Source organism: Nomascus leucogenys, chromosome 25, assembly GCF_006542625.1.
Source record: "Nomascus leucogenys isolate Asia chromosome 25, Asia_NLE_v1, whole genome shotgun sequence".
In the NCBI taxonomy this organism is placed as follows: domain Eukaryota; kingdom Metazoa; phylum Chordata; class Mammalia; order Primates; family Hylobatidae; genus Nomascus; species Nomascus leucogenys.
In genome coordinates this window covers 22,429,371-22,447,726 of record NC_044405.1, presented here as the reverse complement: position 1 = coordinate 22,447,726, position 18,356 = coordinate 22,429,371, and the positions used below count along the sequence as shown (strand labels likewise).

The 18,356-nt window shown below is 37.6% G+C and overlaps 1 protein-coding gene across 1 annotated transcript in view; it reads right to left on the bottom strand.

The window, feature by feature from the left end:
• Positions 1-18,356, bottom strand: part of TTC3 (tetratricopeptide repeat domain 3) — a 124,511-nt gene that overhangs the window by 64,191 nt on the left and 41,964 nt on the right. Inside the window, exons 12-19 of the mRNA XM_030806371.1 lie at positions 17,400-17,562; positions 16,390-16,435; positions 14,703-14,826; positions 13,322-13,385; positions 10,110-10,170; positions 6,394-6,478; positions 3,651-3,785; positions 458-538 (exon numbers count right to left, since the gene is read on the bottom strand). Of these exons, the coding sequence (XP_030662231.1) occupies positions 458-538; positions 3,651-3,785; positions 6,394-6,478; positions 10,110-10,170; positions 13,322-13,385; positions 14,703-14,826; positions 16,390-16,435; positions 17,400-17,562 (759 nt within the window). The remainder of the gene's footprint in view (positions 1-457; positions 539-3,650; positions 3,786-6,393; positions 6,479-10,109; positions 10,171-13,321; positions 13,386-14,702; positions 14,827-16,389; positions 16,436-17,399; positions 17,563-18,356) is intronic.

The window sequence follows — 18,356 nt, the reverse complement described above, 5'->3', positions numbered from 1 at the left end:
CCCTCCTGCCATCACTAAAGGCAGCCATTATCTTAAATTTTATATAAACATAATCTATATTTTTTTCACTTTTTTACAAGATGCACAGAATTCATAAACAGTATATAGTACTGTTATGTATGTTTTCCAAATAGTATATAAGTGGGATCACAATGTTTATGTCTTCCAACTTGCCTTTCCCTCAAGATTATGTTTCTGAAATCTATCAATCATGATACATTACATCCTAATTTTTACACAAATAAAAAGTAGATTCCCACTGATTGCCTGGCAAAGCCTTTTTCTAATAGGAAACAAACTAAATATTCTTTAAAAACACAAACTAAATTAAACTGAGACATTTCAGACAAAATTATCAGAAGGTACAGAGAAGAAAATGGGTAAAAATGAGAAAATAATTTTTATAAGATATGTCAATATCATTTTAATTGTTTATTACCACTGTTACAAATCTTACCTCAGGCTGTCCTATTCCAAGGAGAGAAATGGCAAGTCCATAGACAACCAAAACATAGTTAATCATGGCCAGGTTCAATTGCTGTCAATAAAAATGCCTCAGTTAAAAATCTAAACATAATTCTGCCCAATTTGCATCTAGTCACAACAGAAAAAGAAGTGTAATAGAATCTCACTAATCAATCTTACTAATCAATGATTGTCATAAAATCTCACTAATCAATATGATTGGCCAAATCAAATTAGAAAAGAGATTTTTGTTCCAATAAAGCAGTTATCCTGCTATTTAAAACACAGAATCACTGTCTCAGAGTTCCTTGAGGCATGGTTCATAATAGATTAATTTATAATTAAAGTCATATTATTTTGCATATAAGGGGTACTAGTGACAGATTAAGACGTTTACTTAGCTATTATAGGCATACCTCAGAGATACTGTGGGTTCAGCTCTGGAGCATCACAATAAAGCAAATATCACAATCAAGTGAGTCTCACAAACTTGTGGGTTTCCCAGTGCATAGAAAAGTTATGTTTAAGCGATACTGTAGTTTATTAAGTGTGTAGTAGCATTATGTCTATTAAACAATGTACACACCTTAAGTCTTTATTGCTACAAATGCTAATGATCATCTGAGGGTTTACTGAGTCATAATCTTTTTTTAAACTTTTTTTTAAATTATACTTTAAGTTCTGGGATATATGTACAGAAGAATGTGCAGGTTTGTTACATAGGTATAACGCGTGCCACAGTGGTTTGCTGCACCCATCAACCGTCATCTACACTGGGTATTTCTAGTGACACATAATCTTTTTGTTGGTGGATGGTCTTGCCTTGATATTGCTGACTGCTAACTGTTCAGGGTGGTAGTTCCTGAAAATTAAGGTGCTGTGGCAATTTCTTAAAATAAGACAATGAAGTCTGTCATACTGATTGACTCTTACTTTCAGAAAAGGTTTCTCTGTAACGTGTGATGCTGTTTGACAGTATTTTACCCACACTAGAACTTCTTTCAAAATTGGAGTGAATCCTCTCAAATCCTGCCACTGCTTGATCAGCTAAGTTTCTCATTTCAACAATATTCACAGCATCTTCACAAGGAGTAGATCCCATTTCAAGAAATGACTTTTTTTGTTCATGTGTAAAAAGCAACTCCTTATCCCTTCAAGTTTTATCCTGAGGTTGCAGCAATTCAGTCACATCTTCAGGCTCCATTTCTAATTCTCTTGCTTGTTCCACCACATCTGCAGTGACTTCCTCCACTAATGTCCTGAACCCCTCAAAGTCATCCATGAGGGCTGGAATTTACTTCTTCCAAACTCCTGCAAATGTTGATATTTTGATCTCTCACATGCATCATGAATGTTCTTTATTGTATCTAGAGTGGTGATCCTTTCCAGAAGGTTTTCAATTTACTTTGTCCAGATCCAACAGAGGAATCACTATGGCGGCTATAGCCTTATAAAATACGTTTCTTAAATAATAAGACTTGAAAGTCAAAATGACTCCTTGATCCATAGGCTACAGAATGGATATTGTGTTACCAGGCATGAAAACAACATTCATCTCCTTGTACATGTACACCAGATCTCCTAGGCAATCAGTGCATTGTCAATGAGCAGTAGTATTTTGCAAAGAATCTTTTATTCTAGCAGTAGGTCTCAACGGTGGGCTTAAAGTACTTAGTAAACCATGCTGTAAACAGACGTGCTGCCATTCATGCTTTGTTGTTCCATTTCTAGGGCTCCAGGCAGAGTGAATTAGCATAATTCTTAAGGGCCTGAGGATTTTTGGAACATAAATGAGCACTGGCTTCAACTTAAGTCACCAGCTGCATCAGTCCCTAATGATTAACGAGCCCGTCCTTTTTGAAGCTTTGAAACCAGACATTGACTTCTCTCTAGCTATGAAAGTCCTAGATGGCATCTTCTTCCAACAGAAGGTAGTTTAGTCTCCATTGACAATCTGTTGTTTAGCATAGCCACCTTCATCAATGATCTTCACTAGATCTCGATAACTTGCTGCAGCTTCTCCATCAGCACTTGCTGCTTCACCCTGCACTTTTATGTTATGGAAATAGCTTCTTTCCTTAAATATCATGAACCATCTTCTGCTAGTTTCAAACTATTCTTCTGCAGCTTCCTCACCTCTCTCAGCCTTCACAGAATAGAATAGTTAGAGTCTTGCTCTGGCTTAAGAGAATGTTGTGGCTGATTTGATCTTCTACCCAGACCACTAAGACTCTCCACATCGGCAAGAAAGCTGTTTCACTTTCTTGTCATTCATGTGTTCACTGAGGTAGCACTTTTAATTTCCTTCAAAAACATTTTCTTTGCATTCACAATTTGGCTATTTGGCACAAGAGGACTAGCTATCTGCCTATCTTGGCTTTCGACATACCTTACTCATGAAGCTTAATCATTCTAGTTTTTTATTTAAAGTGAGAGATGTGCAACTCTTCCTTTCACTTGAATACTTAAGAGGCCATTGCAGGGTCATTAATTGGCCTAATTTCAATATTGTGTCTCGGGGAACAGGGAGACTTAAAGAAGGGGGTGGAGATAACAGCTGGTTGGCAGAGCACTCAGAATACACACACACAATTTGTTAAGTTCCCTTTCTTACATAGGCAAGATTGTAGTGCCCCAAAATAATTACAATAGTAACGTCAAAGATCACTGATCACAGATACAGTGATAATGATAATGAAAATGTTTGACATATTGTGAGAATTACCAAAATGTGACACAGAGACATGAGGTGAACACATGCTTTCAGAAAAATGGCACCAACAGACTTGCTTGACACAGGGTTGCCACAAATCTTCAATTTGTAAAAAATGCATTGTCTGCAAAGTACAATAAAGCAAAGCATAATGAAACGAGGTGTACCTGTACTTTCTTCCTGGGTGAAAAGGTGTGACTAAAGTTAGTTGAAATCCTTGATTTAGAGAAAAAGACAGTTCTAATGACCCTAAACTATAGTCAAGGAGAGAATATAAACATGGATCACATATTGAATATACTCATGAAGTCTGAATTGGAGCAGTACCTGCTTCCCATAACCTGAAGTAGATTCAGCCAATCTCAGCAAGGTCTTAGGTATATTACTACAATGAGTTAAGGCCTTGGTTCTCTTCTGCATTCATCTGAGGTGCATTAGCATTGATAAACAAGTTATGATATGGCAAATTTACCTTTATTTTTTGAGGATCTAAACCGTTCAGCAACTCTGTAAATGCCTGTGCAGCACTGCGGCAACGCTGCTCCAATAAGGCCATATAGCCATCTTGAATTAAGCTTCTCAGCATTTTCATTATATTAGCAAAATCCTGGAAAAAAGAAATTCTATTTCAGTAACCCGAATCTACACGTTTTTAATTTAAAACTTAAGATGCCAAGTTCATAGTAATATTTTATAACTAACGATAAAATGTTTAAATCAATACCCAAACTACCCTTATTTATCATATTCCTTTTTCAGCACCACACTTTTAAAGTGAAAATGAAAAGCTACTGCTTTACCGTCCTAATTGCGACACCTCTTCTGTTGCCTGTGACAAAGATGGCTCATTTTACACTACATGGTACTAAGCCTCACTTGCTCTCCAGACTAAACAGACAGTATTTTTAACAATATATATGAAAAACACTAGCCATCATTTAAATAAGTAAATTGTTTGGGAGTAGAATAATTAGACACTTAAGAACATACAATCAATATTCTGATCACTACCAGATTTTAACGACTGCTATCCTGCTCTGAAACAAACCTTAATTCTAAGCAAGAAATAAATATTGTAATTGTTAACTGTACTCCTGCCTAACATATATTTGAATATAACTAGATAAAATTACTGGGAGAGATAACAATAGGTAAAATGCAAAAGGAATAACATAAGGAATAAAAAATAAATACAAAATTGCTATCATGTGCCCTTAAAGTGAGAAAAACTTTGTAATTTGAATACACATTATAATCTGAATTCATATTTTAGTGACATGGGAATAGCTGTAAGTCACCAAAGTTCCACAAAGATTGGAGAGGCAAGACTAGACATTAAGCCTAAAATCTCCTCACTCCTTGCTATCCGTGTGTGCCATTCAAAGGGGCAGCAAATGCAAATATGTATGTTGTATTCCTCACCGTTCCTAACAATGAAGATCCAAAAGGAGGCCCCACTGCACAAATCACAGAGGAAAAAGCGGTTTGGTTACCCATTAACAAAAGCCTTCTGCTGGCTTTTTTTTTTTTTTTTTTTTTTTTTTGAGATGGAGTCTTGCTCTGTCGTCCAGGCTGGAGTGCAGTGGCAGATCTCGGCTCACTGCAACCTCCGCCTCGGGGTTCAAGCGATTCTCCTGCCTCATCCTCCTGGGTAGCTAGGACTACAGGTGCACGCCACCACACCCAGCTAATTTTTTGTATTTTTAGTAGAGATGGGGTTTCGCCATGTTGGCCAGGATGGTTTCAATCTCTTGACCTCATGATCCGCCTGCCTCGGCCTCCCAAAGTGCTGGGATTACAGGCGTGAGCCCCTGCACCTGGCCTCTGCTGGCTTTTGAACCAATGAATCAAAGTTTGGCAGAACGCTCCCCAGAATATGCATGGAAAAGACCAGCTCTCACAAAAACTTAAAAGCTCGATGACAGCCATACTTGTTTCAAGATAAGAACTTGAAGTTATAAATGATGATGTGCTAGCCCTACAAATACTAGTTATTAGCCTTGCATAAACTCAATTTTAATCTTGTTCTCATTATTTTTCTTTCTTCTTTAAAAGAGACAGGGCTCCCAAACTAGTGAGAGGCTTAAAAAAGAAAACAAAAGAAAATAATAAATAAATAAGACAGGGCCTTCCTATGTTGCCCAGGCTGGAGTGCAGTGGTTAATCCTCTCACCTCAGCCTCCTGAGGAGCTGGGACTACAGACACATGCCACTATGCCGAGCTTTCTTTATCAGTCTAGAAATCATACAGCCTCATGCTTTCATTGGAAGTCACTTCCCTCAATACAACATAAATGATCTGTCCTGAAAGCTCCAGCAGAGCAGGCCGAAATCACATCACTGCACACCCAATCTCTCTCACTCCTCAGCATATGGAGAGAGCCTCAATCAAACTGTGTTGAATGAACAAACAGAGGCTCAAAAACAGCTATCATATTTATTTAAATAGTCTTTTCATCTTCACAGGCTGTCATCTATTTAAGTATTTCATGGTTTTTAGAGTCAGTAAAAATCAATGTAAAAAGATATAATTTAAAATCTCCAACTTTAAGAAATTCTCAAAAATGCTTTTAAGCAAATGATTAGGAATCTATTTTAGTTCTTTGTAAAATATCTGTTATGTATACCTAAAAAAAGATCCACATGTTTTGAAAGGAGTATTCTATTCAGTGTTAATGTATATTTTCCATCATGAAGTAACATAAAAAGAATTTTATATACAATATTATCGGATTAAGTTAAATCATTTAAAGAATGAAAGTTTGCCCTCTAATGATTTTAGAGTAAGTACAATGAAACTGTGTTTAAATCTTTTAAAAATATTTAAAGTTAATATTACTGTTAACTCTTTGAGAAGCAAATAATTCCACAGTGCTCATCATTAGTTAAACCTCTAGCTAACATAATTATCAAGTTAATATTTAAATTAGTGATAGATTGGATTCTTAGCAGTCATATATATTAAATGATATGTCTATAACAGCTGGGTGCAATAGCTCACACCTGTAATCCTAAACTTTAAGAGGATTGCTTGAGGCCAGGAGTTTGAAACCAACCTGGACAACACAGTGAGACCCCATCTCTACAAAACTACAATATAATACAATAATTATATAAAAAAATCTTAGAGATGTACATGATTAGAACTTTATTCATGTGAACAATGTTTTGTTCAAAGAGTTTTGCTTTTTCCATTGGAAAAGCTTCTCCATTACCTGCTGTGCAGCTCTGGAAGATTTAGAAAACTGTTTCTCCAAGATGTTCTTCAAATCTGCTGGTAAAGTCAATGGTGAACTAGAACTAAAAGAAAAAAAGCATTTTTTTAAATCATTTTAAAATAAAAGTTCTACTCATATAAAGAAAAAATAGGGCCAGGCACAGTGGCTCATACCTGTAATCCCAGCACTTTGGGAGGCCGAGGTGGGTGCATCACCTGAGGTTAGGTGTTTGAGACCAGCCTGACCAACATGGTGAAACTCTGTCTCTACTAAAAATACAAAAATTAGCCTGGTGTGGTGGTGCACGCCCGTAATCCCAGCTACTTGGGAGGCTGAGGCAGGAGAATTGCTTGAGCCCAGGACCGAGATCTTACCACTGCACTCCAGCCTGGGCGACAGAGCAAGACTCCATCTAAAAAAAAAAAAAGAAAGAAAAAATACAGAATCTGAATATTAGTTCGCTCTCATCCCTCCAATGTGACAGAAGAAAAAAATACATTTACTGAAGGCCATGTAAAATACTGAGTAAATGGTGAGCCATACAAGTTGGCCGTTCTTTGGGAGGAATTGGCATTTTGGCAATATTTGTATTAGAAATCTCTAAATCCGATGTAATCTCAATAAACATTCCTATAAAATCAGAGGTGGAGGGAAACCAGATGAATTGATTATAAAGATGATATGGAAAATAGCTTTTGAAAAAAGAGAAAAATTAAGGGGTATTTGCCTTGATCTGCAGTCACTAGTAACAACATGGTCCTAAAACAATAAATGTGCCCAATAAACAGTGCAAAGATGTTCAATGTGATGGGAAAATCTAATAATAAGATATAAGCATTTCAGAAAGTCTGACTCCCTAAGTTGGTGAGAGTAAGAAAATCTGAGGCACTCGATGTAGAGTTTTCTGAAAGCACTTCTGACATCCAATGTGTAGATTTTTTCCAATACCAAATATTGTCATTTTTCCATATCAATTCAACTGTCCAACACAAAATGAGTGTGCAATAATGCAATTCAGTTCTGATACTAACTCCCAGAGTTAGCGCAGACCTCACAGGGTAAAGAATCAGTCCCACCAGACTGCCCTCACTTCAGCTGCAAGTGGGGTGCACAGGTCATCCACACTCCTGCCCTGCTGACTACAAGAGGGTTCCCAAGAGTCCCTCTTCAGGCTCACTAGAAAAACAATGGAACTCAAGGAAGTGCTTACTATTACCAATTTATTATAAAGGATATAACTCACAAACAGCCAAGAGGACGAGATGCATAGGAAGGTTGGGGGGTGCGAGGAGCTTCATGCTCCCCTTGGGCATGCCACTTTCCCAGCACATCAGTGTGTTCGTCAACCCAGAAGCTCCCCATGCCCTCTTTTAAGGACTTTACTAAGGTTTCATTATGTAGGTATGCAGGTACAATTAAATCAACCACTGGCCATTGATTGGTGCCTAACCTCAATTTCCAGCCCCCCTCCTCTCCTTAGAGGTCAGGTATGAGGCTGAAAGTCTTAACCCTCTAATCAGGTGCTTGGTCTTTCCAGTGACGAGACCTCCTCCTGAACTATCTGAGGCACTACCTTGAGTCACCTCATTAGCATAAACTCAAGTACATGGAAAGGGGCTCACGATGAGTAACAAAATACACTCCTATCATTCAGGAAATGCCATGGGTTTTGGGAGCTCTGTACCAGGAACTGGGACAAATACCAAATATATATATTTTTTTATTATACCACACCCTCCTGTAGATTAGTCGGAGTGTGAACAGTGCCCATTTTCTGAGAGAACAATTTGGCAATATCTGTCAAAGTTAAAATTACATATCCCCTTTGATACAGCAATCCCACTACAAAAACAACTTCTATACATTATTTACAAAGTATTTATTGTAAATACACATGAACAGGTGCACAAAGGTGCATGTGCAAGGATGTTTAAAGTACCGTCTGATTTATCCCTCTCAAAGGAAAGAAAGAAGAAAAAGAGAGAGATGGAGAGAGGGATAGAAAGTGAGGGAGGAAAAGAGGAACGAAGAGCCTAAGTGCACAAAAATGGGGGATACAGCCATATTACAAAATACTGTGCAGCAAATGAAGAATGGAAGAGCTCTGTGTTCTGAACATGGGAAGAAACACAAGATATTTTGTAAAAGACAAAAAGCAAGCCGTAGGCCAGAGTCATTCTAATAATAATGAAAATGATGGTGATAACAGTAATGACGACTGAAGTACACTGAAGATTTACTATGTTCCAGGGCTCTAAGTGTTTTACGTGGTTATCCCATTTAATGAAGAAATAGTCCCGTATGGTAGATATTACCTAATAAGGAGTGTTCAGTTTGAAAAGTGAAACAAAATATCAGAAAAATAAATTTTTAAAAAATAAAACAGGTTAAAATTACAACTCTGCATTTAAAAAATTACCATATATTAAGATCTGGTTTCTTTAGGGGTACAGGGGAGGGCAGGGAAGAAGACTCATGATTTTTCCATCAAATAATAGAAAAACATAGTAATAACGCTATATCCTTGCTTTGTATTTAATTTTTGTAGCAGCATCCAAAAATGGTCATTTTTGAAAAGAAATGAGACTTCACTGATTTTTTTTTAATGTTTTGATATTCAAATCATTCCCCCTGAAGCATCGATCATGGATTCAGATTAAGAAATGGAGAAGAAATTGAAAACCAGTGTATTGTGGCAGACATGGCTTTGCTGTTTCTCCAACATCACTTTAATTCACTTCATAAACTTCTGTATTAAAGGATTTACAATTTCACATTGTAATCAATTTATATCTTGTTGTCAATGGGGTGTTAACAATAAAGATAGGAGGCAAGGCCAGGCACACGCCTGCAATCCCAGCACTCTGGGAGGCCAAGGCAGAAGGATCACTTGAGGCCAGGAGTTCAAGACCAGCCTGGGCAACAGAGCAAGACCCTGTCTCTAAAAAAAATTTAGTTTTAGTTATTGAGTCATGGTGATGTGCACCATAGTAGCAGTAGTAGTCCTGGCTACTTGGGAGCTGAGGCAGAAAGAACCACTTGAGTCCAGGAGTTCAAGGCTGCAGTTAGCTAGGGTCACACCACTACACCGCAGCCTAAGTGATAGAGCAAGACCCTATCTCAAAAAAAAAAACAAAAAAAAAAGATAGGAGGCAATTAATTACTGTTAATTTTCATGGGGATGTTTGATAGAATTCATTTTAGAAGTAGTCAGAATTCATTAGGAAAGATTTTCCTCTAACAATAATTACTCAAAAGGGCATCTGAAATATGCATACCCATGTCTGTGTATGCAGAGTAAGTTTCCCAATAGTCATGAAACTGTTAACAGTGTATTCCTGGAGGAGGCCTTAGAGAAGGGACTGCAGGAGGGGTCAAATGAGGTGAGCAGGGAAGGAGGCTTCATGTGCACCTTATATCTCTCTTAATGCTTTTTCCTTTTAGAGTACATATTCTGGAATTTAAGAAATTAATATGGAAATATTTCATATTATATGACTTTCAGAAGTCAATATATTAATATCCAGGATTAATAATCCTTTAGCCAAAGATTATCCTTTCCTAAAGATATGCTTTTGATATTTGAAAGGGATTTTGGTAGTCATTATAATGCATACATTAAAGTAGCTAATACTCGAAAAACAATTTTTTTTTCCTTTTCCTTGGGAAGAGTATGCTGGGGGAAACAAACATACCTTAGAGAAAAAACATACCTGAACTTCTCTGATTCATTGTTTCGAGATTTTTGTTTTCCTTTATGTTTTGGAGGCTGACCTGTGAACACAAAAGTATTTGTTCCTGAAATCTGTACATAAAAATCTACAAGCCTGAGAGTAAAACTATTTTTAAAATATAAATTGGAGTAAGAAAACGGAAGCAGCAATGTGGTACGTGAGTGTAACTTCAAAACGGTAAGCCAAAAAAGAAGCTACTGATGATATTTTTCTATATATAATAAATTATTAAATATAATCAATTATTAAAGATCAATTATAATAGTGATCATTATGATTTAGGTCTACCATAGATACAGAGAGATACAGGAGATAACTCCTGTTCTCAGATAGTTTACAATCAGGTGGGGTGAAAAGACACATCACTTCAGTAGTTAAACAACAATCATCCTTATGAAGAAAATACTGTGTTGTTATTGACATATAAATTGCATAGTCAGTCATATCTCTCACAACTCACAAAACGGAAAAATCACTTAAGCTGGAGTGGTTGAGAAAAATGTTAGTGAGGATATGGCATTTGTGTTCAGTTTTGAGGAAGAAGCACGATTTGGATAGAATAGCCTGAACCCAAGAGTACAGAGTTCATTTCAGAAGCACTAAGTAAACCTGTGTGATTTCAAGACCTCAAAAAGGGTGGAAGGCTGGAAAAGGACTGCAAAGGCAGGTTAGGGTGAGTGTTTACAGACCCTTAGCTTCAGATCCAGCTCTGTGAGCCCAGGTTTATTCTGCTGGCAGGAGTAGGAAACCATTGCATATTTTTTGGGCAGGGAGAGCCATGCTCAGAGCTGTGTAGAAGAACTGGTATGGCAGGAGAAGCAGGGTGCATCTGATGAAGGTTTAAGGGGAGGGCACAGAGACAAGTCAGAGCCAATGTAATAAGGAGGGAATGAGAGCCTGGGCTTTGGTGGCCTCAGAAAACAAAAGCAGCTTTTGGAAAGGTAGAAGAATTCTAGTTTGATTTCCATTCTGTGACCTTGGACAAAACTACTTAACCTTAATCCTGGAACCTCAGTTTCTTCCCCTGTATGTAAATGCTGAAGGGTGGACAGAATTTATTTAATTAAATGACAATAATGGCCTGAGAAATATCAAGAAATTAAAAGCTATCTTCCAAAAGCTGTTGGAACTGCATCAGGTAGGACAACTGCCTGAGTTTCCCCTCCCTATCATTACGCTAATGTGCTAACCAAATGGAAATGCTCAATACTAAGTAGCTGTATCTACGGAACTAACTGAGCCTGAGCGAACATGGAGCTGCAGGTCACAAAAAATAGAAATGGCTGCTAGAAGCAAAACCATGGAAAGAAAAACCAACCACCCAACAAACAAGAGAAGGGAAAAGAGAGGATCACTAACTAAAAAATCAACAATCTCACCTGAAGAATCCTGGAAGGAACACTACCAGGCTTGAGGTCAGTCACTGTTATGTGTGACCACAACCTTAAGCCATCAAGAAAACCTGTATTTTCCTAAATTCCGTGTTAAAAGGCAGGGAAGCATGTAGTATACTTTAGAAAGATTTTCATCAAACTCTGGTGGTATTAAGATTCAGAAATAAATGAAACACAAAAATATTCACTTCTCCAGAACCTTCATCTCCAAATGATGCCAAGTAATGAGGTTCTGCGGTGTCAGTGTTTACTAGATACGCAAATAAATACATGCACTGAGCGCACACAATTCAAAACAAATGAGACTTAGCCTACAGCACTGTTATGGTCTGGACATCTGTGTCCCCGACAAGATTCACATGTTGAAAACCAAATCCTCAAGGCGATGGTAATAGGAAGTGGAATTTTTGGGAGGAATCAGGTCATGAGGCTGTCCCCTCATGAATGGGATTAGTGCCCTTATAAGAAGAGACCCCACCATGTGTGGTGGCACATGCCTGCAATCCCAGCACTTCGGGAGGCCAAGGCGAGAGGATTGCTTGAAGCCAAGATTTCGAGACCAGCCTGGCCAGCATGGCAAAACCTTGTCTCTACTAAAAATACAAAAATTAGCCTGGTGTGGTAGTGCATGCCTGTAATCCCAGCTACTCAGGAGGCTGAGGCAGGAGAATTGCTTGAACCCAGGAGGCAGAGGCTGCAGTGAGCCCAGATCATACCACTGAACTCCAGCCTGGGCAACAGAGCAAGACCCTGTCTCAAAAAAAAAAAAAAAAAAAAGAAAAAGAAAAAGAAAAGAGACCCCAGAGGGCTGTCTTGCTCCTTCTACATAAGAACACGGCAAAAAGATGGCCATCTGTGAACCGGGAAGAGGACCCTCAGCAGACACTGAATCTGTTGACATCATGATGATGAATTTCCCAGCTTCTGGAAATGTGAGAAATAAATGCTTGTTGCTTATAAGCTAACTAGTTTATGGTATTTTTTTTTTTTTTTTTTTTTTGAGACGGAGTCTCGCTCTGTCGCCCAGGCTGGAGTGCAGTGGCGCAATCTCGGCTCACTGCAAGCTCCGCCTCCCGGGTTCACACCATTCTCCTGCCTCAGCCTCTCCGAGTAGCTGGGACTACAGGCGCCTGCCACCACGCCCGGCTAATTTTTTTGTATTTTTAGTAGAGACGGGGTTCCACCAGTGGTCTCGATCTCCTGACCTCATGATCCGCCCGCCTCGGCCTCCCAAAGTGCTGGGATTACAAGCGTGAGCCACTGCGCCCGGCCAGTTTATGGTATTTTTGTTATAGCAGCATCTGTTCTCAATATGGGTGATATCACCCCCAATAGGGTGAAAATTAGTTATTGGGAGATAAAATCAATTCCTTTTATACATAAAGCGCAGATGCACATATGGTACATAAACAGCTATTAAAATTTTATGGGGGAGAACGATTAGATTTAAAAAGGTCTAAACAGGCTCCTAGCAGGTGGGAGGAAGGGAGGCAATAATAAATTTTCAATAATGAGAAACAACAGCCTAAAAAAAATTAAGAAGCAGACCAAAAAGAGCTATGTACTTCATCTTTTCCTTTCCTTTTATTTGAATTTCCAAAATTACATTCACTAAATAATATGAAAAGACTGAGCATTGATTTCAAATAAATATTCAATATTTTCTCAACATAGAAGCATTATAAAGTAAAGGAGAACAAGAGTGGATATAAGCAAGGCTTGTGCAAACTGTAGGGCATCCAAATTTACGAGACATTATATTAACCTGGCAACAATTGATATAAAAAAAATACTCACTTGATGGTGGTGAAAATTCAGGATGACAGTCACAATCATCTACCTTCAACGCCTCATCCGCCACCTGCCAATGAAATTAGTGAGACTTTAAAAAAAAAAAAAAACCCAGCCATGAAGAATTCAATAGCTATATAAAAGAATTTAGAATAGAATAGGATAGAATTCACCCAAGCAGCTAAAATATGCAGCTGGTTATTAAGCCTAAATGTATAAACAAGCAAACAAAATGATAACTAATGATAAGGATCATGATATGCAATGACAAATTCTTGAATGACAATTCTATTTCTGTTGCCTAGCACGATGCCTGACATGACAATTGTTCAGTAATGTCTGAATTAACACTATCACATCTGTACATAAAAATCTACAAGCCTGAGAGTAAAACTATTTTTAAAATATAAATTGGAGTAAGAAAACAGAAGCAGCAATGTGGTACGTGAGTGTAACTACAAAATGGTAAGCCAAAAAAGAAGCTACTGATGATATTTTTCTATATATAATAAATTATTAAATATAATCAATTATTAAAGATCAATTATAATAGTGATCATTATGATTTAGGTCTACCATAGATACAGAGAGATACAGGAGATAACTCCTGTTCTCAGATAGTTTACAATCAGATGGGGTGAAAAGACACATCACTTCAGTAGTTAAACAACAATCATCCTTACGAAGAAAATACTGTGTTGTTATTGACATATAAATTGCATAGTCAGTCATATCTCTCACAACTCACAAAACAGAAAAATCACTTAAGCTGGAGTGGTTGAGAAAAATGTTAGTGAGGATATAGCATTTGTGTTTGGTTTTGAGGAAGAAGTACGATTTGGATAGAATAGCCTGAACCCAAGAGTAGAGTTCATTTCGGAAGCACTAAGTAAACCTGTGTGATTTCAAGACCTCAAAAAGGGTGGAAGGCCGGAAAAGGGCTGCTAAGGCAGGTTAGGGTGAGTGTTTACAGACCCTTAGCTTCAGATGCTCAATACAATTCCAGATCCAGCTGGAAATGCTCAGTATAAACTCCTCTCCCTAACTGAACACAGTCTCTTAGAAATGTTCAGTACTATCAACAAGAGGACTTTTCCAACAAGTGAAGGGAGAAGATACAAAGAGAAATGGCAAAATGGTTATTTTTAAAAATATGCTGAAAACACATAAATGTGATTTCAAAAGAAATTCTGTGACTTTCAAATATTATTTACGTAGTTGTATGAGATACCCAGATTATTAAAAAGAGAATCATTCTTTCGGTAACAATAGGCAAAAAGGGTTCAAATCGCCAAAAATTTGGTTTCTATTACCACCAAAATATTACTGTAAAAATATGAGACTATCTATACTTGAAAAAAAAACTGTAGTTTTCAATGGAGCTTACCTTTAGATTCTGATTACCACCGCTGGCCATTTCGTGATTAATTTTTCTGAAATCTCTTTCCCTCTCCACAAAGTTAAGTGAAGTAGTAAATGCAGGTGCTGATAAACTCCTAGGTGTGTAGGCCCTAAGTGGGGAAAAAAAGGAATTATTATATATTTTTTAAAAGTTATCCTTTGAATGAACAGGTTGCAGCAATCACAGCCTTTTTTCCTTGAAAGCAAGGTATTATTGTTTTAAAAAGATTTCCTACCTGTGAGATGGGGCTTTATACATAAACATTATTTTATATTTGGTATTAAGCTCAAAATAAAGAACAGTTCTGGGTGCAGTGGCTCACGCCTGTAATTCCAGCACTTTGGGAGCCCAGGGCGGGTGGATCAGCTAAGGTCAGGAGTTCAAGACCAGCCTGGCCAACATGGTGAGACTCCGTCTCTACTAAAAATACAAAAATTAGCCAGGTGTGGTGGCATGTGCCTGTAATCCCAGCGACTGGGGAGGCTGAGGCAAGAGACCTGCTTGAACCAAGTAGGCGGAGGTTGCAGTGACCCAAGATCGTGCCACTGCACTCCAGCCTAGGTGACAAAGGGAGACTCTGTCTCAAAAAAAAAAGAACAGTTCAAAAAAAAGCATTCTGGGTTCTAACATTTAAATATCAGCTGGGCACGGTGGCTCAGGCTGGGTGCAGTGGCTCACTCCTGTAATCTCAGCACTTTGGGAGGCCAAGGCAGGCAGATCACTTGAGGTCAGGAGTTCGAGATCAGTCTGGCCAACATGGTGAAACCTCAACTCTACCAATATTACAAAAATTAGCAGGGCGTGGTGGCAGCCGCCTGTGGTCTCAGCTACTCAAGAGGCTGAGGCAGGAGAATCGCTTGAACCTGGGAGGCAGAGGTTGCAGTGAGCCGAGATCACAACACTGCACTCCAGCCTGGGTGACAGAGTGAGACTCCGTCTCAAAAAAATTAAAAAAAAAAATACCTATGTCCTGTGTTAAATTTAAATATCCTAATTTAAGTTAAATTAGGATACTAAAATTAAATTTAAAGCCTCCACAGCCAATTTCTTTCTGTCTGCATGTTCAGCATGCTACAGAATAAGCAGCTTCAGTATCCCAGACATCTGAACAAGCATGCAGAAAAACAATTAATCTGTTTTAATTGCCAAATAAGCAAAGGTAGAACCCTGGCTGCGATTGTTTTCTTGTGAGCATACTCAAGCCTATCTGTTGCCTATTTCTAATAGGAAGTATCTTAGCCTTTGAAAGACATCAGGAAGCTGGAAGTATTAGGTTGGTGCAAAAGTAATTGTGGTTTTTGCCATAGATGTTTCCAAGACAGAGGTGAAGGGCACAGGGCACAGGCTATGTCCTAGCTCTGTGCTGCCATGAGTTTCATGGCCAAACTGGTCCCATTCAAGCATAGTAATGTCCAATTAACATTTCACCCCTCTTTTCCCACAGGATTAGGCTACTGAGCTTATATCTGTATGGTTCACTAAAACAGCAAAATACATCTGACAACTTACAGGTCACCTGATAACACAGACACTTAAAAAACTACCTCTCTTCCTTCCATCTCCAACTTTACTGTGGTTGCTATTAGCTCCTAAAGCGTCAAACATAAGTGATTCTTAAATTCATGGAGCAAAGCCATTCCTAGTAGCAGCTACTGACCTGCTATTAACTTACCTGTTTTCATAAAAGGCTTTAATTGGATCCTTATTTGCTGTTCGACCTATAAAAGTCAATCACACACACATACACATAGTAATCAATGGATTGGCAACATAGACTTTAAAAGATTTTCAAATTTACTTTAAGCTGATAGTAAGGAACCTCAAATTTAGAAAACTGAAAAGTAAATCTAAGCAATTTTACACTTCTAGATGTCTTTAGTTTTAGGATGGTGTCAACAAAATGTTACACAAACTTTGTCTGACATTCCATCACATGTGATCATTGACAAGATGACAGCAATATGTAAATCTGAATCAGAGGTGGTACCTGTCTTCAAGGAGCTCACAATCTTATTACATAATCATGTTATGATGGATAACAACATCTGCCGGTCAAACAGAGCTGTTCAGCTCAGCTTTGTACAACCCGAAGAAGAAAAAGCAGGAAAGACTCAAACACTAAAAATGTAAACTAAGGGACTTTCAGGCATTGGAGAAAGCAAAAAGACTTAGGAGAGAAAACAAGGACAGAATAAAAATCTACAACTTGTAGCCTGCACAGCCAATTTCTGCTATATATATAAAAAACATTATATATATATCTATGTTCAGCACACTACAGAATTAGCACAAATGGTGCAGAAACATCAAGCAGCTCTACTGAAGGGTCTTTTTAGGAAATAACTTCAGTAATGAAGGAAATATTTTAAAATAATTTTGTTTCAAAAAGCTTTTATTTTATTCAAAATTTCTGAAAGGGATTTTTTTTTCTACAGAGGAATAAATAATAACAATTTGGTTGCTGTCTGTTTCAAATAAAAAGTACAAATCATTTATAATTACTTAATGGATAATATGTAACTCTACACAGAAATGAAAAACTCAAGTGCCATGACCAAGATAACATGATAAAGATAAATCATCTGAGGATTGATTTGTGGTCCTCTGTTAATCCAAGAAACCCACCCTCCAAAGTTTGAAAGGGAATTAAGACTGTAACCAAAAGAATCTTAGGTGAAATACCTTGTAGGTCTTCTATTTGTTTTTGTAACTTTACATGCTGCTGAATTAGATCCTTGATTCCCTCAGGGTCATTTTTACAGAGTTTTTGAGCTTTTATGTTTGCTTGCAGGGCCCAGTCATATTCCCCCAGCATAGAAAGAGCATCACAATAACGATAATGACCCTGTTCCAAAAAGATAAATTTAATTTTTTCTCAAAAATATGCTTAAGTTAAAGAAAACAGGTAAGGAAAAATATTTTGCTTGAAAACTGATTCATTACTTAAAATATTAGATTAGGTCCCTACCAATGAAAAATAAATGTAAAATGTTAATGCCTCAGGAAATAAAATTACCTAATGAGCTAAGTGAAAAGTTATAAATACACAAATAATCACAATAACTAAGGATCAATATTTTTGCTTAAGAAATTTCTGTACCCCCAGCAAAGAGTTCAACTTTTGTTATATTTTGTTAACAGAGAATATAATAATTTTGTGCCAGATAAAGTAAAAAATGTCATTCATTATAAACAACTTCATGTTTTTAAAATATTTGAAGGCAGTAACAATCTCTAAGTCATCGTCTTTCCTACACTTGGAAATGGAGAAGTTTTTAGAGCTGGATGGAACCATCGGCCTGTGCCGTGGTTTTCCGATACTTCCGAAGAGTGCAGACAGATGGGGGATGTGCTCAGGCTAGATCTTCCATCCAGCCGTCTCCCCTTCACTCAGCTTTTCATTGTTATCTCTAAGTGCAGCTCCTGGCTTTAAGAAACCAAAAACCAGGGATTTACATTTAATTCCAATGATAAGGGTTTTTGGCTACAGAACCAAAATCTTTGCTGGCCCATTTACATATTCTGGAAATCTTCTATATTAAGTATAAACTTTTTAATCTACAAAGCTAACAGTACCAAAACCTGAAGCTAACTGAACCAACCCTGCTTCTAGCTCCTCCCAAACCAAATTCCCATTTT